The following is a 27,851-nucleotide window of genomic DNA, read 5'->3' on the forward strand; positions in this document are numbered from 1 at the left end:
TCTCTCTCCCTTTTGCCATTGTCTCCTCTGTTAGGAGAGGGCCTGTCCTCTTCACGTCTCTCTCTCCACAAGGCAGGGACAGCCTCCTCTGTCTCCAACCTCTCCCAGAGACGAGAGTCCAGAGTCTCCATCCTGCTCAACCATCTCCTACCTTCCTCTTCCTCCAACACTGGGCACGCCCCAGGCAGCCCGTTCCTCACCACCCCTCAAAATACCCCCGTTGCTCCCCGGCACTCCTCCAAAACCCAGGGCGCAGGCCTTGGCCCTCATGGCATCCCCGAAGTGGTGGTATCGCCTCCTGAGGATGACGACCACCCACACTCTGCTGAAGAAGAGGCGGCGTCACCAGAGCTCAGCCGTCAAGCATCCTCGGAATCCCAGGGCCTCGAGCTGATGCCCTTAGAAGGCAAATATCTGTGTAGCCTGCTAGTGTGAGTCACGGCTTGAACAGAGAACACTAGCACTAGCATGAAAGCTCCACTCCCTGTTAACTTTCGCTGCAGCCATCTCATCAATAACCCACAGCAAGCCTCACTTGCTAAAACGCTCTTCCCAATGTATTTATCCACAAAAGTTTGACACTGGTCTCCGCCTCATGATTCCTGCTTCGGCCCCTTCACTGTTTACATTCTTTCAACTAACCCTTTTTTTTCTACTTATACCTTGTTTCTTGCTTCGCTCTAAAACTCACTATACTTATTTTTGCTATTCAAACTTCTCCCCCTCTCTTAACACATTTTGAAGACTCAATGTCTTGCTTGGCCCTGTCCTTATTCACACCTCCTCCATTCTTGTTGCATGGCTGCCATCCAAAGTCTTTTGGTCTCTTTCTCCCATAATGCATCATGGTTTTTGTGATTTTATTGCCACATTTAGCTAGCTTCCCGGTTTGAGCACACAGATATGAATTTCATGCAACTTGTGCTTTTCCCATTGCATCTGTTTGCACCCATGCTCTTCCGCCACATCAATTCCTAAGTATAAACATTCTTTTACCCAATTAAGAGCAGTGAGGGTAAGTGAGGCGGGTGCCAACAGCATGGCTAAATATAAGCTAGAGAGGGAGCTTGTGTGTATTGGTTCTCTATCTCCTATATTTCTGGCACCAACAGTGACTTTTCTTCCCAAACTACGTTCCATTTTATTATTAGACTGTTTGCATTTCAGTTTGTGTGTCCACCTCTGGGAATGGCTCTATTTCAAAGTATAGGTCATTGCAATCACTTGGTGAGAGCTGAATCTGAAAGGTTGTGGTGGTCTTATTATAGCTGAGAAGCTTTGGTAATTGTACCCCCTACTAGGAAAATATACAATATTTCCCAAGAAGCGAGTGTCCTCACATCAGTGTGTGGGTTATTATTAAGTGAGGGCTATCAAGTCTTCATCACAGCTTATTAACACTTAAGGTTGTAAACGATTTGTTTTACAACGTTATTTTAAATAGCCAAACGGTCTGACTGTGGGTTGAGCAGAGAAGAACTGTTGGACAGTAAAATGTCCTTAATGTGTTAATTTGTCTGGATGAGTAGTAGCAGGTTTTCAGGTTAATAGGGATTAACGAAAAATATTCTAGTGAAGAATGCAACGGTTTATATGTTCTCACCTTTTTTTTTTTTTAGACATGTAATGGTTGAGTTGACCACAGACTATATATTCAAGCAATAGCTCACGACAGGCCGTGGTATATGCTCATTATATCACAGCTAAGGGGCGTGGTTCGGCCCAACGCTAAGCGGAGAGTCGACAACGCCCACAAATCTGATTGGTCGATAGCGTTTTTGCGGACCTCTTTGATTACAGATTTGAAAACATCGTTGCTTCATAGGCGGAGTTTGACATTTGCGCTTGGGGGGGGGGCAAACCTTTTTTACGGACAACTATTGCGTGGGGTGCTATGGATACAGTAGCAATAAAGCCAGCGCTCACCGCACTGAGTATGACTTTTCCACATATGAACACAACTTGTCCTGTCATGCATGCCTCATGCCCGCCGTACACACACACGTATATGGAAGGGGCGGTCTCTCCCCCCAACAACAGTGCATTACATAACTGTACAATTTATCATAACTGTGCACATCTTATACTTATGTGATAACTAATATATCCCTTGGTTACTTGAACACGCTACAATATTATTAACCAGTGAACTACCTTATTAAAATATTGATATACGAAATATTAATATTGGGTACAGTTTTTGACGTAGTAATGCAGTAACATATGTCAGCCACTAGGGGGGGGGCAATGCCCCCCCCCGCAAAATCCGCCTATGCGTTGCTTGCTTTAAAAGTAGCACAATTCATTATGTCAAACCTTCGAAAGTATCTAGATATCCCTGCCCTAATGCCAAAGGAACTGCACACTGAATATGTTTTGCCGTTTGATGTCTATGTCTGGACCACTGCGTAAAAAGGAGGGTTTCTGCCCCGTTACTTCTCCGCTGCTTTCTTGTTCCAGTATGGTTTGCTTTCCAGCCCAACGGTATAGATGAGAGTAACAAATGAGTCACTTCCGGGCAAAAATAACGGCTCCGCCCACTTTTGGGGGAAACCAATGCTGTCAGTTGAACGGCGGTCAATACAAATTCTGAAGTTTTTGCCAATCCGATCAGAAATGTAAGAAAACTGGAGATTTTTGGATCTTCAAAGAGCCCGATTCCAATGGCCAGACAGGCAAACAATTGCATTAAGCCATTAGAAATAGACGATCGGGCTCGATATATGGTTAAATATAGCAGTAGGCTATTTATTTTCATAGATGAGAGTAACATCTACGTCACTTTATGGCCCCGCCCACTTTTGGGGGAAACATGGATTGGCCCAGCCTCTGAATTGGGACACAGCTGTTGTTTCCCCCAAAAGTGGGCGGGGCCATATGGCTGTCATTTGAATGGCGATCGAGCCTGAAGCCACAGAGATCTTCTGTTACTGTCCTTTCTTCTGAGAGGAAGTACAGAAACAAGTAACTCTGGATTTGTTTTAATGTTTGAGGTGCAATAAACGACACAGCAGCTTTTTGGCATGATAAAACTATTATGTTCCGCCTTACTCATGAGAGCAACAGCTGGAGAAATTACAGCCTCGCCTACTGATTTTAATTTAACCATATATCAAGACCGATTGTCGATTACCAATGATCGAATGTAATTGTTTGCCTGACTGGCCATCGTAATCGAGCTCTTTGAAGATCCAAAAATCCACGGTTTTCAAAAAAAAATTATCGGATGGACAAAAACTTCAGAATTTGTATTGACCGCCATTCAAATGACAGCGTTGTTCTCCCCCAAAAGTGGGCGGGGCCGTAATTTTTGCCCGGAAGTGACGTAGGTGTTACTCTCATCTAACACCTACGTCACTTGGCTTCAGGCTCGATCGCCATTCAAATGAAAGCCGTTGTTTCCCCCAAAAGTGGGCGGGGCCGTAAAGTGACGTAGATGTTACTCTCATCTATGAAAATAAATAGCCTACTGCTATATTTAACCATATATCGAGCCCGATCGTCGATTTCTAATGGCTTAATGCAATTGTTTGCCTGTCTGGCCATTGGAATCGGGCTCTTTGAAGATCCAAAAATCTCCGGTTTTCTTACATTTCTGATCGGATTGGCAAAAACTTCAGAATTTGTATTGACCGCCGTTCAACTGACAGCATTGTTTTCCCCCAAAAGTGGGCGGAGCCGTTATTCTTGCCCGGAAGTGACGCATTTGTTACACTCATCTATACGCTCAGTATATCACGGCTAAGAACCAATCAGATTGCTTGATTTGACTTGTCCGTTTTATAAATATATATATATATGCAGGATACTGAACTATTAAGAAAGAAGTCATTAGTGAAATATTTCTAAACGGGGCATGTAAGCCTTATTTGAGATATTTTCATATTTAAGCATTAATTATTGTCATTGAGAGGCAACTGGGCCAGTTATTTAATAATGTACTTTTACCATAACAAGAAAAGTTTCAGTCTGGTCAGAAAATCTGTATAATTTCAGTTATTTATGTTACTGTTTTCCATTTGAATGAGGTAGCGCTATGACGCCACTGTTTAAAAGGCCAGTATGGGGGAGCATTCCAGGGCTTAGCGCCCCTGAATGAAGTGTGTTGGCGAACGCAACCTATACTAATCCCTCCCTTATTCCAAGAGGCTTTGTCGGGTATGTGAGCAATCATGCTCCTGTTCAGCAGTCACAGCTATCCAGAATCCACTGGGTTTACTCCAGGGTACATTTCAAGGGTATGGATCAGTGGACATATTGCTTAAGCCTTTATTAATGTTAGTTGACTTGGTTACTTCCTGTTGGCGATAAGAGAAATGTGTTGTTGAAAATGAGAAAAGAAGAACAACCTGGTAAAAGAAGTGTTGCTTTGCTATATCTATCTTTTGATCCAAATACATGACTCCCTCATTTCATTTCCCTGCTCTCATGTCACTTAGAGTGCTAGCGTTTCCTGTATCTGGTAAGGCTCAAACTACATAAGCAATGTTGAAGTATGCAGTCAATTATGCACAGAAATACTGGAGCTTCAACACTTGAAGGTGCTGAAGTCTGAGGAAAGTATACTGTCAGGCATATCAAATACATCCCTTCAACTTTAGCTCAAAGCTGTCATGAATTCAAGCTAAGCAGGACTTGACTTAAGCAGCACAGTATTGAGCTCAACAGATGGGGAGCAAATAGGAATCGTGAAATATATCGTCTTCCCTGTGGAGAGACATCACAGTGTTGCAGCTCTGCTGCACCAAATCATCACAGTGTGTAGTATTGCTCGTTGTGCAAAATATCCTTTCACTTCCAGACAAAAATTGTGACATTTTAAACCTCAAATCCAAATACTAGTGTTTCAATTTGTTTGACATTTGTATTTACTCTGTATTATTGTCTTGATCGCCTGTTGTACTTAAGTTACACAAGATGCATGATCTAGACCTGAAGTGCCCCAGAAATTAAAAGGGCTTTTTTAAATCCCATTTAAATGTAAATAATGATTGATAAAGTGGTTAGTTTTCCTTTGAAATCCCCTATATGGAATGTACATTTCATGATAAACAATACTGTTTTGTTTAACTCGTAGCATTGCATCACAAACCAACAGTGTAGAAAGCCATGTGATCTAAGGATTATTTTGTAACAGGTTTGTTCACCAAGAGCTCACCTGTCATTCAAAATGAGTCATCCCAGTGAAATGTTGTCTCTTTTAATAAAGCCATGCCTCAAAGTACCAGTCTATCATGGATTCAAATACCCTGATCTTTTCCCCCCCCCCACTTCTTTTAAAATCTAAGGAAAGATGCAAGGCAAATGCGGTTTTAATGATGAAATCAAAAATGTGATTTCATGGTGAACCACACTGCCATTCTCGACCTTTGATTTCGAAATCCTCCATCCACCACCGCTTTGTCTAACTTCTGCTCCCCTTGTCCCTTTTAGGACCACTGGTTTCTCCGAACTCTCTCCCCAACAACCTGGATGGCAACAAGGCTGTGGAGAGGAGACCGTCCAAAGTAGGGGTCAGTAGAGAGGGCAGCAGTGTCGACTTCAGCAAGGTAACCTAGCCACAGTACTGAGCACAGAAACAGTCCTTCATGGTCGAGGGCCCATGACTTGTGACATCAGTGTCTTTTCTTCAGTTTCTGGACTTCCACAGACATTTCAATGGTCTGTGTTGAAAACTGCCAGTTTGAGAGCCGCCATCACATACCCTTTTTCTTCTTGGCTCAGTAAGAAGCCTCTCCAGACACTGCTTCAATAGACTACGAATAAACAAAATAAAACAGTTCTGTGGCTGTTTAGTTTGAAAAATGTCTCCCATCATCCTCCCACTTAGTGCCTCATCCATTCAATAAAATGGCTGGCTGACATAAGTAGTTATCATTATAAAACCCTCCATAATCACTGCCAAAAAATATAATCACTGCCAAAAAATAAGGTGCAGTGTTTATATGAGTCAGGATATAAAAGAGGGATGAAGGCACAGTCTGTTCTACACAGGGATACAGATGTTCTATCCCTGTACTCTGATCTGTATTTAGCTTTGCACATAAGAGATATTTATCCAGGAACATAAAACAAAAACGGACAATCTTTGCTCAGTACTATGTAGTAGAATATGTAGCTACTTTTTTTATGTTTTAGTTATCATAGTATCCAAACGACCTGCTGCCAAAATGTCTTCATTATTTCTGTTTGCATGTGTGTTTTCCCACATTTTTCTCTATTTTTATGTATATCTGATTTTTGGGAGAATTTAGTTTGTTCTATGTTTTTTTTTTTCTCCAGGTGGATATGAATTTCATGAAAAAGATTCCTCCGGGTGCTGAAGCCTCCAATGTCCTTGTTGGAGAAGTGGACTTCCTGGAGAAGCCCATAATTGCTTTCGTACGACTGTCCCCTGCAGTCCTCATCACAGGCCTCACAGAGGTGCCTGTGCCCACCAGGTATTATCATTTGGAGTACAAGGATGTTGAAGGGTTATTTTCGATAGCAGTCGCCAAATCTGGCAGCAACTTAAAGCAAACTGACAGTCATTTGTAACAGCCCTGTTCACATGGGACTAATATAACCTGGGGATTAACTCTGGTAAATCTGTGTCTGCAACACTGCTTTCCATGTCTTTAATCTCTACGGTAAGCCTAAGAGCCTGTAGCTTCACACCTCTAAAGTAGAGGGACCTCTCTGGTTTAATTGTATACTTACAAATACTTTAGTTTTGCATTAATTGAGGTAGCATAATACATTGAGTCATGATCATTTCAGTATATTCCACCGATAAACAATGGTGGAAATTAGGTTTGATATTTATTGAGATGGAAAAATTGTGTACAATTTTAAATGAGTTAACAAATCAAATAATGCAGTGAATATGGTATGTACTGGTCGGTGTAGTTTATGCTGCATCTCATTAATGATTACTTTTGTTATTCTTAGGTTTCTATTCCTGCTTTTGGGTCCTCATGGCAAAGGGCCCCAGTACCATGAGATTGGCAGGTCCATGGCCACACTAATGACAGATGAGGTGAGAGAAAGAAAGATGGATCCTTTTTTAACTTCAGTTTGACACGTTTTAACATTTTATCCAGAAATAGCTGGATTTGTTGGGGGGGATTTAAAATGCATTTATGCAGGAGGATGCAAATGTATATCTACAAAAGTCATTTAATAACTCCTATTAATAATCGTTTTGTAGATTTTCCATGATGTGGCATACAGGGCCAAAGACCGAACGGATCTGCTGTCGGGGATAGATGAGTTCCTGGATCAGGTCACTGTCCTGCCTCCTGGAGAATGGGACCCCACAATCCGGATTGAGCCCCCAAAGAATGTCCCTTCTCAGGTTGGTGATTCTCTGTCAGATATTGCTTAATATGATTGGGGCAATATTGCATAAAAAGACATGTTTTACAGAGATGTGAAAATCAAACGCCTTGAACAACAGACATACATTTTCCTGGTGCAGAGATCTTTATCCAGCTGCATACTAACAGATAGCCAGCAGACTAACACAGCGCACTTATCAGACGTCACATACTTCATGAACTCTGCTCTCACAAAGTGTAACCTTGATGTTTTTCGTCGTTTCTCTTGATGTATATTTCTGTATATCACACTTTACTCCACACCCCTATTATCACACAGAGAGTACCCCCTTATCGATTTGCAGCATCATGACCGCAAAGACATGTAATTGTATGCAACTGTATCATATTGAAATGCCCTTATCTGCAGATGAAGAGAAAGATACCTCCACAACCCAACGGCAATGCGTCTCCATCTGGAGAAATGGAGAAGGAAGATGAGCACAACGCGGGGCCCGAGCTGCAGAGGACGGGGAGGTGAGTCCAACACCTCTCCTCTGTCTCCACAAAGACAAGAGGTTACATCAGAAGTTACAGACACAAATATCTCTCTTTCATTACTTGACTCGCTTACAATTGACTTGCTTTATAACTGTCAGAGAACATCCTAAATGAATCCCTCCATCTAAGCCTGTTCATTTCTTGGCACACCATTTAGCTCAAATGATTATTGATAGTTACTCGCTCCAGGTATTTCTATTAACATCCCTTGTGTTTGTTGATAGAGAAATATTAGATCATTAAAGTGTGTCCTAGTTGGATTCACAACTTCATTAGCACCAGTAGGCATGTTTAATATATCATGTTGATATGAGACAAGTGCTTCTTGTTAACAAGCTCTGCAGGAGGAAACTCCTCTTAAAGACTAAGGAGCTCATTTGATCTTCTTCAGAGGGATCAATAAAGGTTCATCTCATATTCTCTTTAGATAAAGAGGAGATGAATTACAAGACATTATCACAGTATGTCTTTTTTCCTTGTGCTTGATTTGTGCTCAGTACGAGCTTTTTGAATTATTTCTGAGGAAATGTACAATGTTATAAACTCAACAACGGCACTATATGGATTTAGCAAATCTTCTGTACTGTGTGAACTAAGATGCTGACATTTCTGAAAAAAGATTTCCGTGTCCCTGGAGCCCGGGCCACACAGCAAGAGAGAGAATGTGTTTATTTGAAACCTCGCACACGCACACACATCACATCAGTTTTGAGCCAATGTATTATTTACAGATTCACTCTGCTTTTCACCGCTCCTATAAAAGGCTCGTGCTACGAGGGAGCGACTGGAGGCCAGTGGAGACTATGGAAGAGTAGGAGGCTAATGTAAAGAAAGCTATCAGAAACAGCAGCTGTGTAGGAGACACAGCAGGGGTCATGGAGGCAGCAATAGAGGTTATCCAGAGGTGTGGGGAAAAGAAAATGAGAGAAAGCCTCACAGCAGAGCAATTGGACAGGTGTCAGGATGGAAAGGAAGCTATACAAGTGAGAAATGGAATCCCTCAAAGGAGAAGGGATGAAGAGAGGAGAAGGCGGAACGATCACAGCGCCATCTATGTTTGAGTTTGATGAAGATAAAGGTCGACTTGAAAGGTTCCTCAGCAATAACACTGGCTGTGCTTTTAATTAGTGTTAAAGCAAACATGCATTTCAAATGTGTAAAAATGACCTGAACACCCCGTAAATAATGATTATAGCAAATTACAGTTTTAATCACCTTTTTTTATATTAGAAAACGCGGCATTAAAGTAGAACAGAAAAGTCATTTTTTTTAAACATAATATTATTACAATGTCTAGTGTATAACACATGCCAGCTTTTATCATTTTATTTTTCAACCATAACCTTAGAAATCACAGTTGGGTGTTACCTTTGCACTCATTCTGAACTTAAAAGTAAACTTCTTATTTGATGTTACACTAAATGAAATGCATTCACTTGCCTGTTTCTATTCTCCTCACTAAACTCACTGATGTTGTATTAATTACTTGATTTTATCATACAATATCACTGCAAGCATTACGTTTACTTGAATATTCAAACGGCCTCTTCCAGGATATTTGGAGGTCTGTACCAGGACATCAAACGGAAGCTCCCGTTCTACTGGAGCGACATCAGAGACTCCTTCAATCTGCAGTGTCTAGCCTCCGTCCTCTTCCTCTACTGCGCCTGCATGTCCCCTGTCATCACTTTTGGAGGGCTGCTTGGCGAGGCAACACACGGCAACATAGTGAGTCCAAAAGCTTGGCAACCTAAAAGTCAATACTTGTGCTATTCATAACCCAGTGTGAATCAAAATCTAACCCTGTGTTGTGCAAGTGCCATTTTGCCATTTTTCACTTCACTTTTCTATTTGATATACATTGTGGTGGATGTCTCACTGAGTTCTTCACTCACTGTCCAATGTAGGATATGCAGGTTATTTATTTTCCCATGTTATCACACTGCTGCTGTAAAGTGTCTTTTGTTTTTTTACGCTCTCTCTGTCTGCCTTTCTCTCCTGTTTTACCCAGAGGTCCTTACTAGAACAGGGACTGTTAGCATAGCGCAGTCTGTGTGCTGGTGTGTGTGTGATGCGTCTGAGTAAACTCAGCAGTGGAGGGCTGTACACACACATGACTTTGGACAAGTCATCAGGGTGGAAACTTTGGAACAGTTTATCTAGCCTCTCAGACGCAGCCCAGATGTCTGTTTAATCCAAACTTTCTGTTCTCGTTGGGTCTCTTCTTCACCTCTTGTTTTCTCCTTCAGTCTCTCCCTTTCTATCCTCCTTCGGGCAGTTTCACCTCCCACATCCTCCCTCACACCCTCCCTCTCCTCTGTGTCTACAGAGTGCCATAGAGTCTCTGTTTGGGGCGTCACTTACAGGAGTGGTATACTCCCTCTTCGCAGGCCAGCCCCTCACTATTCTTGGCAGCACAGGCCCTGTATTAGTGTTTGAGAAGATCCTCTTCAAGTTCTGCACGTACGTTTAAGCAACTTCACTTTTTCTGTGATATGATACCAAGACAAACTACTGATAAGACTAAATACTCAGCAATATATGCAGCATTTTGTTTTAAAGTGAATTGATTTTCCAATTACTAAATAGTTTGCATGTCTATTTATTCAGTTTATACCCCGTATTTGCAGATTCACTGCAGTCAGAAAACGGTTTTTTTCTCCCGCTTGTTATACGCACTGACTAGTATGTTTAATAATACTAATTTAATCCAATAAATCACTCTATTCTAAATAAAGATTTTGTTTGAATCTATTTATTTTAGGAAGTAGACAGGAAGACATAGAATCTTTTGAATACAATATAATTATATATAAAATATAATTTGGTACAGCCCTTAATAAAAACATGTTTACCTCTATCCTGTATATTCATCCCTGTCATCCGTTTTCTTCTCCCAGTGACTACGGCCTGAACTACCTGTCCCTGCGGACCAGCATTGGTCTGTGGACAGCCTTCCTCTGTCTGGTGCTGGTAGCCACAGATGCTAGCTCCCTGGTGTGCTACATCACCAGATTCACAGAGGAGGCCTTCGCTGCCCTCATCTGCGTCATCTTCATCTACGAGGCTCTGGAGAAGCTCTTTCACCTGGGAGAACACTTCCCAGTCAACACGCACAACCACCTGGACAATCTTACCATGTATTCGTGAGTACCAACATTTCAGTTACTGTTCTCATTCATTATGCTTTCAAAGTGTAAGTGATCTAGGAATTTCATAGTTTATTCTTTTATATTATAAGTAAAGATAGAAGTGTATTTGTTCCGAGTGGAGGTGGTTGCAGTGGGGCAGAGCTCATCCCTGTAAAGTCCCAGTTTAAAAGTAGAAGTATACAACAAATGACTGCCTGTATAAAAGTGTCAGTGTTGATGCAAATTTGTATTGATTACAAGTTTGGTGTTGCTCTGGCTATGGATCGGAAGGTTTAACATTAAGTAGTGTATTATGCACATAAATAGTACCGTATTAGGAACACACTGCTCTTGTTGCTGCGAGCTGTAATTGCAGGGGCTCGAGCTGTTCCCACAGCTGAAAGGAAAATCACCTCCTTGCAAAATAACACATTTAAAAATAACTGATGCTAGCAGATCTGCTTCAGCCTCTGCTTTTAATTAACTTTTAAAGTGAACCAAATAATGTTTTCCCCTTACGTAGTTCGCTCACCATATGTTCTCTGGTCCCCAGGTGTGAGTGCTCTCCACCGTTCAACGCCACGGATCAACTCGTGCAGGAGTGGAACCACACGGGATACACCCCCGACTCTATCCCATGGAGCAGCCTCAACGTGACGGTGGGAAGGCACACAGTGACCTCCAGTGCGATGTGCAGGAATCACATTCGCATGAATAGGATGTGTGGCGCAAACAGACATCATCTCAAACATCCTGCTTTTAGAACTGAAGAACATCCACTACCAAAACATCCTCAGTACTGATGCACCTTTTTTTAATTGTTTTATTACAATACTAACCTATGACTCCTCTTTCTCTAGATGTGTCGCACACTCCATGGAGAGTTCATAGGTTCTGGCTGCGGTCAGCACGGGCCCTATATCCCAGATGTTCTCTTCTGGTCCATCATCCTCTTCTTCACCACCTTCTTCCTGTCTGGCTTTCTTAAGCAGTTCAAGACGGAGAGATATTTCCCAACCAGAGTGAGATACTTGCTAGATTTGTTACGAGCACTCTCATTGTACTTCTCTTAACATCACAAATGTGGCTTTGCCGAACGAGGTCAAATTAAATACAAACAATATCTTCCCATCCGAACAGGGTCTTTATTCTACTTCTCTGTGCATGTAATAGATTTAGCTTAAAGCTTCTGACGCTATGTAAATGTTGACATAGTGTCAGTCATTGGTATGTCGGAACAGGCTTGTGTACAGAAAGAAAAGATCTTCTCGTTTCCTCCCACGCAGATCCAGCTAGTCTGTCATCACATGATCCTCTGTGTAGGCAGCTGCTGTATTGTCGTGCTGTTACTGTTGACATTAAAGTAATTATTACTCATTGTATCTCAACAGTGACCTGAAGTAAAAGGCTGTTTGCATTAGTGACTTTTTTTAAATAGTGGACATGCAAAGCCGCAGTTCCTAATAAATACCCTCAATCGTGTTGCTTGTGTGTCGTTTAGGTGCGATCCACTATCAGCGACTTTGCTGTGTTTATCACCATCATGGTCATGGTGCTGGTGGACTATCTCATGGGGATCCCCTCTCCTAAACTTAAAGTCCCTGACCGCTTTGAGGTAGGCAAAGGTCTTAATGTACCGTAGTACATTTAGTAGTAAATCTAACGCTCACATCATCAAATAATGACTATGTGGCTCATTCCTGCCTTTTTCCCGGCAGCCTACTTCAAAGAACAGAGGCTGGCTAATGGACCCGTTAGGAGAGAATCCCTGGTGGACGCTGCTGGTGGCGGCACTTCCCGCTCTGCTCTGCACCATCCTCATCTTTATGGACCAACAGATCACTGCAGTCATCATCAACCGCAAGGAGCACAAGCTCAAGGTCAGCCTGTGGAGGTTTACTTTTGACAGTGATATCTTTGAGTTACACACGTTTCTGGAGCAAGTATCCTGAAAAGTTGTTTTATATTTTGAATAATATTAAGAGCTTTTCCTCTCCCTTCTTTGCCGTCATCTTTAATTATGGTTGAGGCTAACATATTCTTGTATTTGTTTCTACATTCTAGAGTGCTGCTATTTTTTTAATTGTATTTAATCTGCCTCGAAAACTCAAACACAAAACATTTGGTGTTCTTTTTCCAAGGTTGAATACAAATCTTTTAGCGAGGAGAATATTTCTCAAACTCATTGTCTCTTGTCTCCCTGTGTATCCTACAGAAAGGCTGTGGCTATCACCTGGATTTGATGATAGTGGCAATAATGCTGGGTGTGTGCTCCATCATGGGCCTGCCGTGGTTCGTGGCTGCTACCGTCCTCTCCATCTCGCACGTGAACAGCCTGAAGGTGGAGTCGGGCTGCTCCGCTCCGGGAGAGTCGCCAAAGTTCCTGGGCATCCGGGAGCAGCGGGTCACTGGGTTCTTGATCTTTATGCTCATGGGTTGTTCTGTTTTTATGACATCGGCACTCAAGGTGAGACAAAGAGAAACAATGTAATTATATCATATTTTAAATCACCCTGAATAAGACATTTATCTAAGTAACTACCATGTGCTTAGGGAGTCATCTGTTAAATCTGTCTTCTCAACCTGGTGCAGAAAAGACCAGGTTTCTTTCTTGAACTGAAAGTGAATTTACACACGGCATCTATTGCACGTCTGTCCGTCCTGGGAGAGGGATCCCTCCTCTGTTGCTCTCCCTGAGGTTTCTCCCATGTTCCCCTTTAAACTGTGGGTTTTCTCTGGAAGTTTTTCCTTGTACGATGTGAGGGTCTAAGGACAGAGGGTGTCGTATTGTCATACTGATATTCTGTACACACTGTGAAGTCCACTGAGACAAATGTAACATTTGTGATATTGGGCTATATAAATAAACATTGATTGATTGAATTGATTTGTTCTATAATTATACTTTTACTCGTTACAGTTCATTCCAATGCCAGTCCTGTATGGAGTCTTTCTCTACATGGGTGTCTCTTCCCTCAAAGGAATTCAAGTAAGACTTTACTCTGCTAGAATCTGTTCCTTTTTTAATCCAAACAGAACTACATTCATGAGCTTTTGGTAAAGCTTTCCCTTTGTAGTTCCAAACATTTGATCCTAATTCAGAGTCCTTAAAATATTTAGTTGAATGTGCTCCCTCTTGTGATTTTCCCCTTTCTTTGATCCCCCTTTGTGTTTGAATTATTTTTCATTAGCATTTTTGTACCTCTCTCACTGAGCCTCTGATTTTCTCCGTAGTTCTTCGACAGAATAAAGCTGTTTGGCATGCCGGCCAAGCACCAGCCGGACCTGATCTACCTGCGCTACGTGCCGCTGTGGAAGGTCCACATCTTCACCCTGGTGCAGCTCACCTGCCTGGTGCTGCTCTGGGTCATCAAGGCCTCCACGGCCGCCGTTGTGTTTCCTATGATGGTAATGACCTCAAAGACAGATATGGATTCATGATAGTTAACGGTTTACTGTCACATTGCAGGGTTCAGCTGTAAAAGGATGAATTACAATTTCTAATAATACCATGATATTGTTTTTTTGTCTATGTGTAACTAGGTTCTGGCGCTGGTCTTTATCCGAAAGCTTCTAGACTTTTTCTTCACAAAGAGAGAGCTGAGCTGGCTGGATGACTTGATGCCGGAAAGCAAGAAGAAGAAAGAGGACGACAAGAAAAAGAAAGCACGAGAAAAGCTGGTAAAACGTTATTTTCTTTAACAAGTTCTTAGTTACAGTTATTTTAAAGGAGACCTATCATGCTATATTTGAATAATATATTGTAGGGCCATACCTATATAAGGTAAAATACCAAGCAGATCATACATTTTAGCCATGCCTCATTTCGATCTATTTTGCTCTCCTCCACCTTTTCTTTGCATGCGCTGCAGCTGACCACGCCCCCCTGCAAAGGAGGGGGCTGAGTTACGAGCGTCATTTTACCATGCTGTTACCATGGGCAACCTCTCATTCCCCTGATTGGTGGAGAGTTGGCTATATAGGTGGAGCTCCTCGTCACTGAAATCAGGCTATTTTCAAATCTGTATCAGTCTGTTTCAGATCTGTTGCAGCCCCGTTTTTAGAGATTTGGGTATGGAGGAAAAGAGAGGGTTGTGTTTTCTGACACTTGGTGAATTCCCTAGAACACCGGGGACACATATTCATGTATAAAAGACGTACAAAGGTGCATTTTGCATGATAGGACCCCTTTAAGTGTCCAAACTAACTGTAACAATGTTGCTCTGTGGGAATAATGAGTTTGAGTAATGAGTGATAATTGAGCATGTCGGGACACTTATGAGTGTTTTAATGTCTTGTCTTTTTGTGTACTTTCGGGTCACTAATGTTGCTTTTTTGGCAGATTAACTAAAGGTGTGCGGCTTGAGCTTTTAGGAAAGATGAGGCTGAATTTACAAAAACATTTGGGGCGAATTTCCAGCTCTCCTCCACTCTGTTTTGAGATCAAAGCACTCTAGACTTAACGGGCGGCGCAATACACACTAATGTTAACATCTGAAGAAGGCCTCTTTACCAAGCTCCAAACTAAGTTAAATATCTCAAAGTGTAAAATATATCAAAAATCTGAAGAATACATTTTATAGCTGAATGTCTTGTGACCGTTTTAAAGTTGGAATGAAGTCTCTAGCTGAAAGTATGTGGAAGGAGTAGCATTTTGCAATCGGTGTAGCCAAAAAAGGATTTGAAGGTTCCTCCCATTGAGTTACATGTTTTTTCAAAAGTATAACATATTTGGAAAAAGTTGAAGGTTTCCCATCATGTGCTGAAAAGGCTGAATATTTGAATGGTTTCTGTATCTGAAAGTACGCTGAAGTTATTCGACGGAAAATATTGGGTGAAATACGAAGTTTCAGAAGAATAAAGAAACAGAAGAACAACAGTGGCATTCACACTAATGATCAAAAAGATAGACAGTAGGACAGCAGTTATAACCCCTCCCCAGTGTTTTACCAGCCTCACTTGTTTAGTGACGGCTATTTTGTGATTTAGGCTTCCAATGCTGTTTTGATTCAGGATGAAGAGACCAGACTGCACCAAGAAGAGGAGAGCCGCCAGAAGGTCAACTTTGAAGGCTCAAACCTGCTCACCATCCCCGTGAAAACCCTCTCAGGGAGGTGAGTAATGCACACTTTGAGGCCCAGCTCTGGGATGAAAGCAGGTTTATTTCAAAGGTTTAAGTGAGGCAACAGGTGTATTCTTTATTTCAACATAGTCTCGTGTCACAACAAACAGCTCGTCTTTTATACTTACTTTTTGTAATGGTCTGATGCAGCAAACTACATGTTAATGGCTTTAAAATGTTTAATAGACTGTAAATAATTCCCAAGAAATGTTCTTCCTCCCTCATAATTATATTGTGGGTGATAATATCCAGAAACGTTGTCCATGTAGCTTGTGGTAAAGGTATAAACTAAAGATGTACCCATATTTTCTGATGCATCGTGTTGTCTTGTACAACGTGTAATGGTAACTGTGATTCTGGACACTGGTCAGCTGTGTGTTATTATGTCCATCTTGAACAGATCATACAGAATAGGACTAGTGACCCACAGCCTCCCAATGGATGACGAGGTAGCAGGGTTGTGTGTCTGATGCAAAACATCTGACCCACACAGCTGTGTTCTAACCCTCACTGATGCTCAGACAGTTAGCGCATGGCCTAAACTGTCGTCAAAAATAGAAAGGCTGCCTTAAAACACACTGCTTTGTGTGATTTGGTTTCTCGTTCATTTATATTTTGAGGGTAAAATCATGTGAAAAAACATTTGTCTTGCACTGGGTCGGGTACCCTACAAAAAGTTATGAAACAGGGCAAAAAAGTATTATTTAAATAAACGGTTGCAGGCACGGGTAATAATCTTTCTTAAAAACTCAACACAAGCATGTCTCTCTAATCGTCTCTCTAATTGTCTCAAAGTCTACATTTATTTTAAAGAATAGATTTTGGGATGCTGAGCTGTGCAGGTTTGCAAAACTGGACCTGTGCAAGACTCTTGTCCTTGTCTTACTAACTCAGAATGTGTATAAATTAAACTTGTGAATAATAACTTCTGCCCCTAATGGAAAGGACCCACATTTCCTGATACATGTCAGCATAGAACTCACTGTATGTTTTGTCTGTCATTCATTTGTTTATTTGTGTTCATCTCTGATTTCTCTGCATGTTTGTGTCTGCTTGTTTGAGTCTGCTTGTTTGAACTTGTCTTGCAGTAAACGTCTCCTGTTGACTTGGTGTCTCCATGCCGGTCTTCTCTTTGTTTTTCATGTTTGTGTGTGTCCGTTGTTTTGTGTGTGTGTGTGTGTTTGCATTGTGGCATGAAGTTCTGATACTGACCCCTTGGTTGTAAATATCTCTGATGAAATGGCCAAATCTGCAGCATGGAAAGCCGTGAACTCGAGTGCCTCATGCCTCCAACCTGTGAAGCGTAGCGAAAGGTAGCTATGCCATCTTCTGGAGTTTCCCAGAGCCCCACCTCCCGACTGCATCACTGTATATCATATTCACCCAAAAGGCTAAGACTGCCAGAATATTTGTATACTTTAGTGGATCAAACTGAGCATTTCATCGCTGCCTGGAAGGTAGAATATGAGTTTAAGTAGGAGAAAATAGTCTATCAAAAATAGTCTTGAGTTTCAGTCTAGATCTTAATCGGCAAAGAACAGGGTATGTTTTCTCTGTAAGTACTAATTAAAAGAATCCTCAAAACTCTTGTACCCATCCAAATCCGTCAAACTTTTTTGCAAAAGTTGACAAACCTCAAAGTCTCACCTCAGAGCTGAATATTTTAGCACAGACCTCACATGAGCCCTGTCAACAACAAGGTGAACCATAGGTGGTGAAATGTAGTTCTAAGAACAGATCCATCACTCCTCTACCTGACAAAATCTCACCCCTCAGCCCCTGCATAAATTAGCACCGGTGCTCACCTTGCCTTGTGCTCTCTGTCTCTGTAACAGCCAGGAGAAGATGGCCTGCGTTAAAGTCGACATCAGCCCCGACTCACCAGGAGGGGGTTCCAGCTCCGAGACCTTCCTGTGATATCGCCCCCCTCTCAATACCTCCTCCCACTCAACACACTTCGCTGACGGGCACCATCAGAGCGGCAGAGGGGGGGGGGCGTAGAACTGGAGCAGCACAACCCGCCTGCAGAGCTCCCTTCTCTGGGGGCAGCAGACGAGCTTCCCCCCCCCCGGGCCCTGAGTCCCACTCCACTCGAGTCTTGGACGTGTGCAACACATGCACAAATGGCCAATGCAGTAAAAAGAAGGAATTCTGCTGTTACTGCCCGCCGCCGCTCACTGTCCAGGAAGTCTCTCCATCTTGCAATTTGACACGCATTGAAGGATGCCAAAGGAACGGGCCTCACTGGTGAGGATCATGGACTGAAACGTTTTATTTTAGCTCACTATATATTTTAATTTCAATTGTACTGTTATTGTTTTAGCCGATCACAGTCCTGTTTATTTGAGCTCATACACCAGGAGTCGCCCTGCTGTTGATTTTCATTTATTTAAGGTTCAATTAAGACCCCACGCAACAACACCAGCTTCAAATCCCATTTGATTAAAGCCATTCAAGTACTGTACGGATTATATTTCATAATTTGTATGGCACTGTAAATAAAACAAACCAAAAGGAGGTACATTCAGATTACTACTCATGTACCACACTACTGCTACGTACGTCTTTGTGGTGTTTTCTCATTGATCCGTCAGTATTGATATTGCTGCTCATAAGTTGGTCAGTTGTTTTCACTGTAAACGTCACTGTTCATAGTGTATGTTTATCTTATAGAAATATTATGTATGTATGTATAATGTGTTCTTTTCATTTGTAACGTCATAGAAAAACCTACTTCAGAGGCCATATGAAGTCTGTACTGTACAGTAAGCACTTTGCCAGTATAGTTTCTTACCTAAAATGGATGTACAAAATAAATGGTCACTCCTCCCACTATATCTATGAAGCTGTTGTTCAAATGTCAGTTAAAACAACTCAGGAATCTTGAATGATTTCTGACTGTGGTCACTAGGCAGTGATAATTACCTGTCCACTGTATTCCTTTCATCGCTGGTATCACAACTATTTTTAATAAATGCTGTAAATCATAAAATATAGTAAGTTACAAAGTAAAAAAGAGAATATCCGTGACCCAGTTAGATTCACCGGTTTTTATACTGTCTGTATTATTGTTGGTTATAGTGTGTGTGTGTTTGTGTGTGTGTGTGTGGTGTAAAGATAATTTGATATGGTTAGCGTTGCAAATTATTTTATGCAAAAATATTTCTACCGTAAGTGTAAAAGAAACTATTATATTCTATGAATTTGTTCTTATTCTGCTATGTGGGGTCCTGTTTTAGCAATAAGTATTCCATACTGTGCAGTGTATGGACTGATGAACCTGGCTGATACGCAGGCAAAGATTACTTTGTGAAATGATTCGTATCATCGTCTGTCTGTGTGTAGCTACAGTGACTATACGGACGATAGCTTACGTGCCTTGTCGAAGCTCTTTATGTGTAAGTCTTGTACTGATAATTTAAGTGTTCAGAACAGATGTACAGGTACTTGCGTGATGGCACACACATGCCAAAGACGGACCATCATTACTTTTCAAGAGTTAACTAGTACACAGCTCATTTTCAGAGGCTTCTGTCTGTCGTAGTGTTATCCCACGTCTGGGTGAAAGTCGTAGCCTGAGCCGCTGACTTGAATAATGTAACTGAATTTATCTTCCATTACAAAGGTAATATACTCTTAATACTGTGTGTTCTGCTGTCACAGCTTAAGTATCTTCTCACATCCAAAAGCTCTGAAAACAACGCTGAGGTACTGGTTTTTGAATGATCAGTGAATGTTACATTTATTGATCAACATAAAAAATTAAGATGGTGACACACTGCCAAACCTCTATTTTCTAAAACTCTTACATTTTATTTGGGTCACAAGTACTTCACAAGATGTTTCCCTGCACTTATAGATAATTTGATCTTGAAAATGTGAGTTGTCGATCAGTGGAACACCCACCTACTGTACCAATCATTTCATGTTCATTTTGATGAAAAATAACCTATTTTCACATAGAGATTTTAGCTCAAACAGGTGGATCAACAAAAACATGGAACACTCAGTCATCACTTAGTAAACATACATTAGTACACATCCTGTTGTTGATGACTTTTCCGTCATGACCATTTGGTGCAAAGCAATAAAAGTGAATACATGGTGTTTTCTATTGTCTTCATTTTAAAACCACACATGGGATATGTTATATTATAAATGAGTCTTGAGTGTTTGGCTGTTTAATTTCTCAGGCAGGGATAAATGGACTAGTTATTTCTTCTCCCCACTCTGCACTCAGATCACACTAAGAAAACTTTTTTTTTGTAACTTCCCGCTATACAAGTCATATGTTTCCTTAATGGTTTCAACTTTCAACACTAAAGCAGGACCAATTCATAAGGAAGGCTAATCTATTTTAGCTTAGCAAAGATCCATCAGAAAGACAGGCCTCAACTATCCTCATGGTATGTTTGAGACTATGGTAAATGTTTATTTTTTTAACTAAAATGAACAGAAGTCCTTCATTTGTCCCACAGCTGGGAAATGTACAGTAAGAGTAGAGAGGCAAGTACACGTTAATAAAGAAAATAACTACACATCCATACAACAATATGTAGCAGCATTCCAAAAGTAAGTGAACATATAAAGTAATGAGGTGAAGATTTTTATGATTTTTTTAAATATTGAAAACAATGTGTAATAGTTAAAACGTTTTTGATTGTGTCCTCAAGGGTAAAAGGAAAATGTTGCGAGCTTATTTGTAACAGTTCATGCTGAATACAAAGGGTGGCAGTATAGTTCCATCTTCCACGTTACAGCTGAGGCTACTGGCCCTTTAAAGATTCTGAGTAACCTTGGTTACACTCCCTGGCACACAGGTGTTTTCACTTATTGGACTAATTAGTGCTGCTCTCAGGCCTTTGGGCAGGTAAGATTGGGTTCGATTTGACATTTCCTCACTGCTCTTTTAGTTTAGTGATCTTGTTAGGGTGGGGAACTTGCAAGGGACCCTGAGCAGCAGGTCTATTCAGCCGCGGTAAGTGAGAACACTTGTCGTTCTGCAGGGTTTATAAATGTGATTTTACAGATATATGATTAATGCACTTAATTAGTATCAAAGTTGTCAGTCTCGATATGCTGAAGCGTATATTTGAAGGTGAACCTTCATATCAGCAGGTAAGGGCCAGAAAATAAAAGGGGACAATAATTTAAATGACAAAGTATTCATGTGTAAAGTGTAATCCATCCTGAATGTAATGTTTGTGTATTGTTGTGCACTGTTTTAGGAGTTGTAGTACCAACCTAATCAGTATGATATCAAATTCTCATTATTAGCATATAATCGAATGTTCTTCCAAAGTGGAGCTACACGTTAACTGATCGACTGTAGTCCATTTAACACAATTAAATTGTTGTTTTTATGATGCTTTCTGTGGCGCAGGACAATGATATCAGTAGTTCTGATATGTTCTTTTATTTACAGAGAATCTGGAGACCCAAATGATAACATTACCATGAATGAAGGTTTATTAAACATGATTAATTCACAACATGTTAACAGCAGCAGCCATTTCACACACTTAAGGTGAGAGCTTTGTCCTACAGGAACTCTGAATCGGGGCGGTAGGACATTTTAAAGTTTCTATGTTCGCTCGGTGCCACATGACTTTAAACCCAACAAACCCCGTCCTGTTGTATTTTCCATTAATAGTGGAATATCCATTCTTCTACTTTACTCAGGCTGTCAGAGAATTAGTGGTTCATGTTTCACTTTAGTAAAAATCACACATCGGCAGTTATCACTCTGAGATACATTTCAACACAGTAAACGATGTGTAAAGACAATTTTATGAACTCTCATTCTAGGATTCCTCATAAATGATCACAGGCGCTACATGACTCGGGGGTTAATCACTGAAGGCTTAGTGGCCCCCTTTTTAAAATAACATCTCTTATTTAGATAAAACACTTACAAAAAATAATTACAAACAAAACTAATCCAACAAATATTGCAGCTTCTTAAAAAAGAAATAAAGACGGATTCAGTTTTGAGGCCTAATGCTGCAATGCTATATATATATATATATATACTTTAAATGTGCCTGCTGTCATTTAAGAAAAAATCGGAAACAAAGCATTGGCGGACACTATTAATTATTTTGACTATGTTCACAAGGCGTCATTAGCAATCCTTGTATAGCAGTTAAACCAAGTTTGTATCTTTTTGAAAGTGAAAAAAACCTATGAAGTGACTTTTCTTATTCCAGGTTAAATCAGTCATTTGTCTTTTGGCTCAGTTTTATATGTGGTAAAGATCACTATTGGGGAAACTAACACTTTACTGCAACAGAAACAGTTTCCCTAAGCAGGAGGGAGACTCGTCCTCCTGTGAAGAAACAATGTGCCCTGGTGGAGAACTGTGGCGGCTCGTGGTTCAGTTAGCAGCGTTTGGCGGCCCCTCTGGGATGAGAGACATGAAGAAGGTGATGATGAAGGACCAGGTGGAGGACAGGAAACCCGTGTGTGGGGCGCTGTTCGGATCTTCTGCTGCTTCCTCTCCACTTTCCCCATCATCGTCTGACCCATCGTCCAACACTCCTTCCTATAGTGTAATAGGAGGACAATCGGGTGTTAAACAGTAGCACTAAAATGCACCAGATTATATTTGACAGAGGAGATTCCATTATGTTAACTTGAGCATTTGCTCATTAATGCAAAGTAACTCCCATGTCTGACCAATTCAGACTCATCGTATGCAGATAAAGTATTTCAGTCAATGTCCATTTTGTACTTTAAAGTAACCCTTCAACCAACATTTAAAGACAAATAAATTCCATTTACTTTCATAACTGTAACATGGATTTGGTGACTTGAAAAAACTGTAGTTTTACTTTTGATTGAAAGTGTTCTTTGATACATTTCACATCACATCCGCTGAAGAGTTAAAGCAAAACTCTCCAGCAAAAAATAATATATAATGTATCATATGAAATGCTTGATCATGTTTGATCCTCCAGCGTGACTTCTACATTGGTTTAGGATATTTTAACTGCAGTGATTTGAGTGAGGCATTTCTGATGTTAAAGCTTGAGATGTCTGAGAGATGGCTGGCTACCATCTCCTGAAAGTCTTGGTTCTGTTGCTCTCCCTCCAGATCGTCCTGATTGGCTCCAGGAAGCTGGAGTTCATTCTCCAGGTTGAAGGGAAACCAGCCAGCCTGATGCCTGCAAACGGGGATAAACAACTGACGTTAAACACTTTTTATATCCTGCCCTAACCTTGAATAACATCAGGTTTGTTGGGCCTAAATGTAGGAACACCAAATTGTATTGACTGTTTTGATGTAGTTCCAGTAAGAAAAAAGCCTCAATGATTATGGGAGATTGATAACACGATATAATATAAACCAGAACTGCAGAATGAGGAAGGACTCACAGGTAGAGCACCAGCATGGCCATCATCACCATGACGAAGCGGCTGAAGGAAGAGTAGAAGTAGACTATACTGAGCAGGATGGCAGCACGTGAAAATGTGTACACCCAGTCCAGCCAATCCCTGTTGAGCTCCTCCTCGTTCAGGATCTCTCCTCCCTGAGCGTTCATCTGGACTTCTGGGTTGCCACGGCGATCTGCCTGAGGACGCTGGCTCAGAGGGTCGGGCTGGTTGGAGTGGGGCGAGGGCTGATCGGGTCTGAGGTGTTGAGAGGAGGCCGCCAGGTACTGACTGCGGGGAGACAAATAAGAAATAAAGTTGGCTGTAATGCTTTTTATTTCTGCCTGGAGGGGTAAAACATCCAGAAACATGAAGCAACTTACTAGTGCATGTAGTATTGTCGGGCGTACAGCTGCTGCCACCACATTAGTGTCATGGGGTTGTAATAAGCAGGCATGTTGGTGGGGGGGGTGGACTCAGGGGAGTATTGATTCCAGCTGGAAATAAGGGACATTGCATTAGAACAACACATTTATTTGACCTGCAACACACATCATAACTTAACATGAACCACCATTGTAAAGAGACGAGGATAAATGGAAAATCTGTCTTTTTCCAACAAACTTCTCTGATAAATGTAATTCAGATGCAGCTAAAGCCTATTTCCAGGTTTCATTCAGCACTTTTTTTGTATATGTCACTTTAAATGAAAATCAAGACTAATCATGCAATCATTCCGCTATCTGAATCTGCATGACGTTAAAACAAGAGGCCTTTGACAATTTGTCCCAGACATTTTTTAAATAAAAAAATTGATTGAAGATAATTTTACCAATTTAGGGCTTATTTTGGGATAAATTAGTTTAAGGCCTCTTCAGATTATTTTTATGGATTTTCAAACAGTTTATTTAATAAAGAAAAGTTCACTTTATTAATTTGTGGAAGTGATGGCTTTTTGGCTTTTCCTAGTCATTGGTGTTTTTTATGTTAATGTCATTTGCCTTGCTCGAGTTATATTTGGCACCTAAATCATCCTTAATTATCTTCTTAAAGGTTTATTTTTATGTTCTTTTTTGAGTCAGCTTACTAAACTACAATTTACCTCTGCACTGCAGCAGTCCAAAAACTAACCTGTGCATAAATTGAGGATACATCTGGTGGTAGGGGAAGGGTCCAGCTCTCTGTGTGAGTCCATCGCTACTCTCTCCTGTAGACGACTGGCTCTGCTGACCAATGGGAGGACTGGCAGAGTTTTGAAGGGGCTGTAACCATAAAAAAGAACGTTTAAGGTTCATGTATGAAGAAAGGCGAGTGTTGTTTTCAAACCTCAAGGAGATGCAGATGACAGCAGTGAGCCGGATGATGAAAGCAAATGCACCGATGATGAAATTAGTGAGAAAGGTGTGAGGAGTGTGTGGCGGACCCACCGTGGGACCGGCCGGGCTCTCCTGAGGCTTGTTACCGCGGCTACGGAGGGGCTTCGGAGAGCTGGGAGGAGTTCGTGATGCGCACACCAGATGGAGCATATGATACTCATCCTGCTGCAGAAGTGAACACAGGTAATTATAAAAATGTGAACAAGAATTGCACTTTCAAAAGAAAAGAAAACAATTGAACTATAAGGGTGTAAATAAATGTGTCTAGTTTCAAATATGTGTGTGGGGGTGAGATCAGGGCTCTGTTTTTTAGGCCTTACTCGTGGCTCTGTCATGTTAAAGCAGGAACCTTCTCCAAACTGCTGCCACAAAGCTGGGGGAACGTTTTTGTCTGAAATCTCATTGTGTCAGTAAGATTTAAAGCAGCTCGCTCAAACCATGAGAGTTTGACAGAGGTGAGCTTTAGTATTATTAAACTAGAATAAAAATAATATTCAGCACGGAGAGAACCTACCTTTCTGAGCACATCTTTTAAGGTAAAGTGATCCAAAAGCAGCTTTCCAGAATACACCAACCTCTGGTCTTTGGAGCTCTAGAAATCCAGAATGATGAGGACAATGGGTTCACAGGAGATTAAAGAATACATTTTACCCTTCATGAACTATTGTAGTTCAAACTGCAATCTCTGAAAAGTAGACCACGACATCAAATGCATAAGGAGGATGAGATTATAGTCGCTGGTTAAATAAGTGGTTTTAAAGGTGGATTAACCTTGCAGTGCAACAAGGTCAGAGTGTGTCCTTTTAAAGCCTGCATCCAATGGACAGGGCGACCATTCAGGAATTAACATCTAAATCTAAAATGCAACAGATACCCTTTTATTTTGGGTTCAAGATGCTTCATTGTTAAATATTCCACAGGTAATGTCCGCCTATTTACACTAACAAAAGGGAAGCCATTACAGAGATTATTCCACCTCTTTACAATGAAGCAGTTTGCCTTGTGTGTTTACCATGAGTGCGTCAGACGAGCCCCAGGCAGAGGAAAGGAGCACAGTGAGATTAGCAGCACAACAAAGAAGGAATCTAAACCCTTTCCTCTCATTGTGACGTCAAATCTACAGAATCCAAAAGGCCTTTTCAGGCCCCATGACACTGGAAACCGAACCTCTTAACAATTCAGAGAATAAATAAGGTGAATGTCTGCTGCATTTTCATGATAATAAAGAGAGTCATTTAAACCGCAGAGGATGGAGTCTGAAAATGTTGGATAAGCCCTGCACTGAAATAGAGTTATATTCCCAATACCTGATAAATCCACAACTATTTCTAAGGTAAACCGTAAATCAAATAATATATTTCATTATATCTTTCTGTCATTGTGCTTAGGACAATGAAAATCTGTTATGTGCAACATTAAAATGGAAGAAAATATATGGCAAGTAAAAAAGGGCAAACTAAAGCAAAATTTTTTCAAGACAAGCAATAAAGAACCCAGATAAAGAGGAGAAAGGGATCAGGGCAATATTGGTTACCTTAGAGCAGCGTGTATGGTGGTGCAACAATGTTTGATCTCATCTTTCACATCTCACTTCTTTGGTTCAAATTTGACAAACATCATTCACACCATAACATGAAGGGAATCAGCTGACTGTGCATACCAAGTGACTATATTGTATAAGTGAACAGTTTTGGTCTGGCTGGGAAACATTTTTACACGTTTATGTCACCAGTTTCTCCTGTGTTTCTCTTTTTTGTTCATGTTTTCATCTCCTGACAGGGGCAACAATACTCACCGGTTTGCTCGGGTAAACATCTGACAGGTGTGCCTTGAGTTTCTCCACAGTCCAGTTCTGGTAACAGTTGATGGTCTGGTCAACATACTTCTGGTTGGGTGCTTTGATGACAAGGATAACAGGACTGTCGACAACACCTTGATCCATGACTCAAAACCATTTGTCTCCAATTTAAAAAAAAAAGGATCTGGATACAGTCCTCCCAATAGTGTACTTCTTAGTATGTGGTATCTGACATCGTCATGTGCTTTAAGGTTATTGTAAAGCTTGATGTTGCTAATCTGCCAAGTTGTTTTCTGTAATTGTGTTCAAACGGTACACAGCTGAGACCTAAAGAGAGGAAGGTAAATATATTAGTGATTCCAATGACATATTAGTAAGATCATGTAAAACAGACCGTTTATTAGACTGACAGGCAAGGAGAAATGTGGTTTTGCATATAACGGAGTAATTATTTGATTAATGTTACTGGTTTTAATGCGGAACATATATGGACAGACACAGCTACACTGTCACACAGGCTCGTTCATCCGTACAGAGACATAACGGCGGTAAATGGATAACATAACACTGTTAGCCCTGGTTAGGGGTATTTAACTGGCTTTGCTAACGTTAGCCTCAGTGGGTTCTCTGCTGCTAATGTCAATCAACTCTAGCCATAAAGTTGTTAGCTAGCATACTTAGCTAGCCGAATTTAACCGATCTAGTTTGACTAGTATATTTGTTTAAAATAGAGGAGTGACATGTGATGTTTGCTTACCTCATTACCCCCAGTGACCGAAGAGCCCTCCTGTTACTCAGCCCTGAAGCTGCTGGGGGCTGTCCTCTTCTTCTTCGGTCAGTTCAGGGTGTTGTCGACATTCAGTGGTAGTGATGCATTACCGCCCCCCATTGGGGGACGAGTGAGCTACAACAGCGACTTGATTAAATTCACTGAGTGCAATAATACGAGCATACTTTTGGAGCAGTGGTGTAAACTATAAAGTAAGTGAGATTTACTTTTTCTGAAATTGATTATTCTGCATAATAAGTCCTTTTATTTTTGGTACTTTACATATATTTTGATACGAATACTGTTCTACTTTTACTTGAATAACATTTTTGATGCAGGACATTTTCTTGTAACAGAGTATTCCTACACTCTGGTACTTCTACTTTTACTTCAGTACAACATCGTAGTACTTTTTCAACCTC

At 41.0% G+C, this 27,851-nt stretch overlaps 2 protein-coding genes and 1 long non-coding RNA gene across 15 annotated transcripts in view; 2 read left to right on the top strand and 1 right to left on the bottom strand.

The window, feature by feature from the left end:
* Positions 1-20,219, top strand: part of LOC307023274 (sodium bicarbonate cotransporter 3-like) — a 41,505-nt gene extending 21,286 nt beyond the window's left edge. For 4 of the 13 annotated variants that reach the window (XM_079656454.1, XM_079656461.1, XM_079656460.1 and 1 more), the window contains exons 7-25: positions 35-406; positions 5,434-5,549; positions 6,283-6,440; positions 6,931-7,018; positions 7,190-7,336; positions 7,729-7,835; positions 9,413-9,587; positions 10,189-10,322; positions 10,760-11,005; positions 11,544-11,649; positions 11,851-12,012; positions 12,492-12,605; positions 12,709-12,870; positions 13,206-13,457; positions 13,911-13,979; positions 14,225-14,398; positions 14,534-14,671; positions 15,980-16,104; positions 17,948-20,219. In XM_079656454.1, the coding sequence (XP_079512580.1) occupies positions 35-406; positions 5,434-5,549; positions 6,283-6,440; positions 6,931-7,018; positions 7,190-7,336; positions 7,729-7,835; positions 9,413-9,587; positions 10,189-10,322; positions 10,760-11,005; positions 11,544-11,649; positions 11,851-12,012; positions 12,492-12,605; positions 12,709-12,870; positions 13,206-13,457; positions 13,911-13,979; positions 14,225-14,398; positions 14,534-14,671; positions 15,980-16,104; positions 17,948-18,029 (2,927 nt within the window). In that variant the 3' untranslated portion in view covers positions 18,030-20,219. Of the gene's footprint in view, positions 1-34; positions 407-5,433; positions 5,550-6,282; positions 6,441-6,930; positions 7,019-7,189; positions 7,337-7,728; positions 7,836-9,412; positions 9,588-10,188; positions 10,323-10,759; positions 11,006-11,543; positions 11,650-11,850; positions 12,013-12,491; positions 12,606-12,708; positions 12,871-13,205; positions 13,458-13,910; positions 13,980-14,224; positions 14,399-14,533; positions 14,672-15,979; positions 16,105-16,512; positions 16,562-17,947 lie in introns of all 13 variants that reach the window. The other 9 variants (XM_079656459.1, XM_079656455.1, XM_079656458.1 and 6 more) reach the window with 8 other exon arrangements.
* Positions 20,220-21,103: 884 nt separating this feature from the next.
* LOC307023277 lies at positions 21,104-21,822 on the top strand. The gene is made up of 2 exons (XR_013803645.1): positions 21,104-21,230; positions 21,538-21,822. It is a non-coding gene; the product is annotated as an uncharacterized lncRNA (long non-coding RNA).
* Positions 21,559-27,545, bottom strand: LOC307023276 (homocysteine-responsive endoplasmic reticulum-resident ubiquitin-like domain member 2 protein). The gene is made up of 9 exons (XM_079656464.1): positions 27,418-27,545; positions 26,658-26,987; positions 25,377-25,454; positions 24,914-25,027; positions 24,618-24,748; positions 23,870-23,983; positions 23,490-23,777; positions 23,170-23,278; positions 21,559-22,656 (listed from the first exon to the last, which is right to left on the bottom strand). The coding sequence occupies exons 2-9, from the start codon at positions 26,802-26,804 to the stop codon at positions 22,489-22,491; spliced, it is 1,149 nt and encodes a 382-aa protein (XP_079512590.1). The 5' UTR covers positions 26,805-26,987; positions 27,418-27,545; the 3' UTR covers positions 21,559-22,488.
* Between the last annotated feature and the right edge of the window lie 306 nt (positions 27,546-27,851).

The sequence above is a fragment of the Notothenia rossii genome, assembly GCF_949606895.1.
Source record: "Notothenia rossii genome assembly, chromosome: 10".
Taxonomy (NCBI): Eukaryota; Metazoa; Chordata; class Actinopteri; order Perciformes; family Nototheniidae; genus Notothenia; species Notothenia rossii.

Excerpts from the sequence above, each read along its gene's own strand:
- LOC307023276 (XM_079656464.1), bottom strand. The coding sequence starts at position 26,804 with ATGGATCAAGGTGTTGTCGACAGTCCTGTTATCCTTGTCATCAAAGCA. Across the intron at positions 24,749-24,913 it reads AGAGCCCGGCCGGTCCCACG|CCCCTTCAAAACTCTGCCAG; the intron begins GTGGGTCCGCCA and ends TTATGGTTACAG. Across the intron at positions 22,657-23,169 it reads ACCAAGACTTTCAGGAGATG|GAAGGAGTGTTGGACGATGG; the intron begins GTAGCCAGCCAT and ends ATTACACTATAG.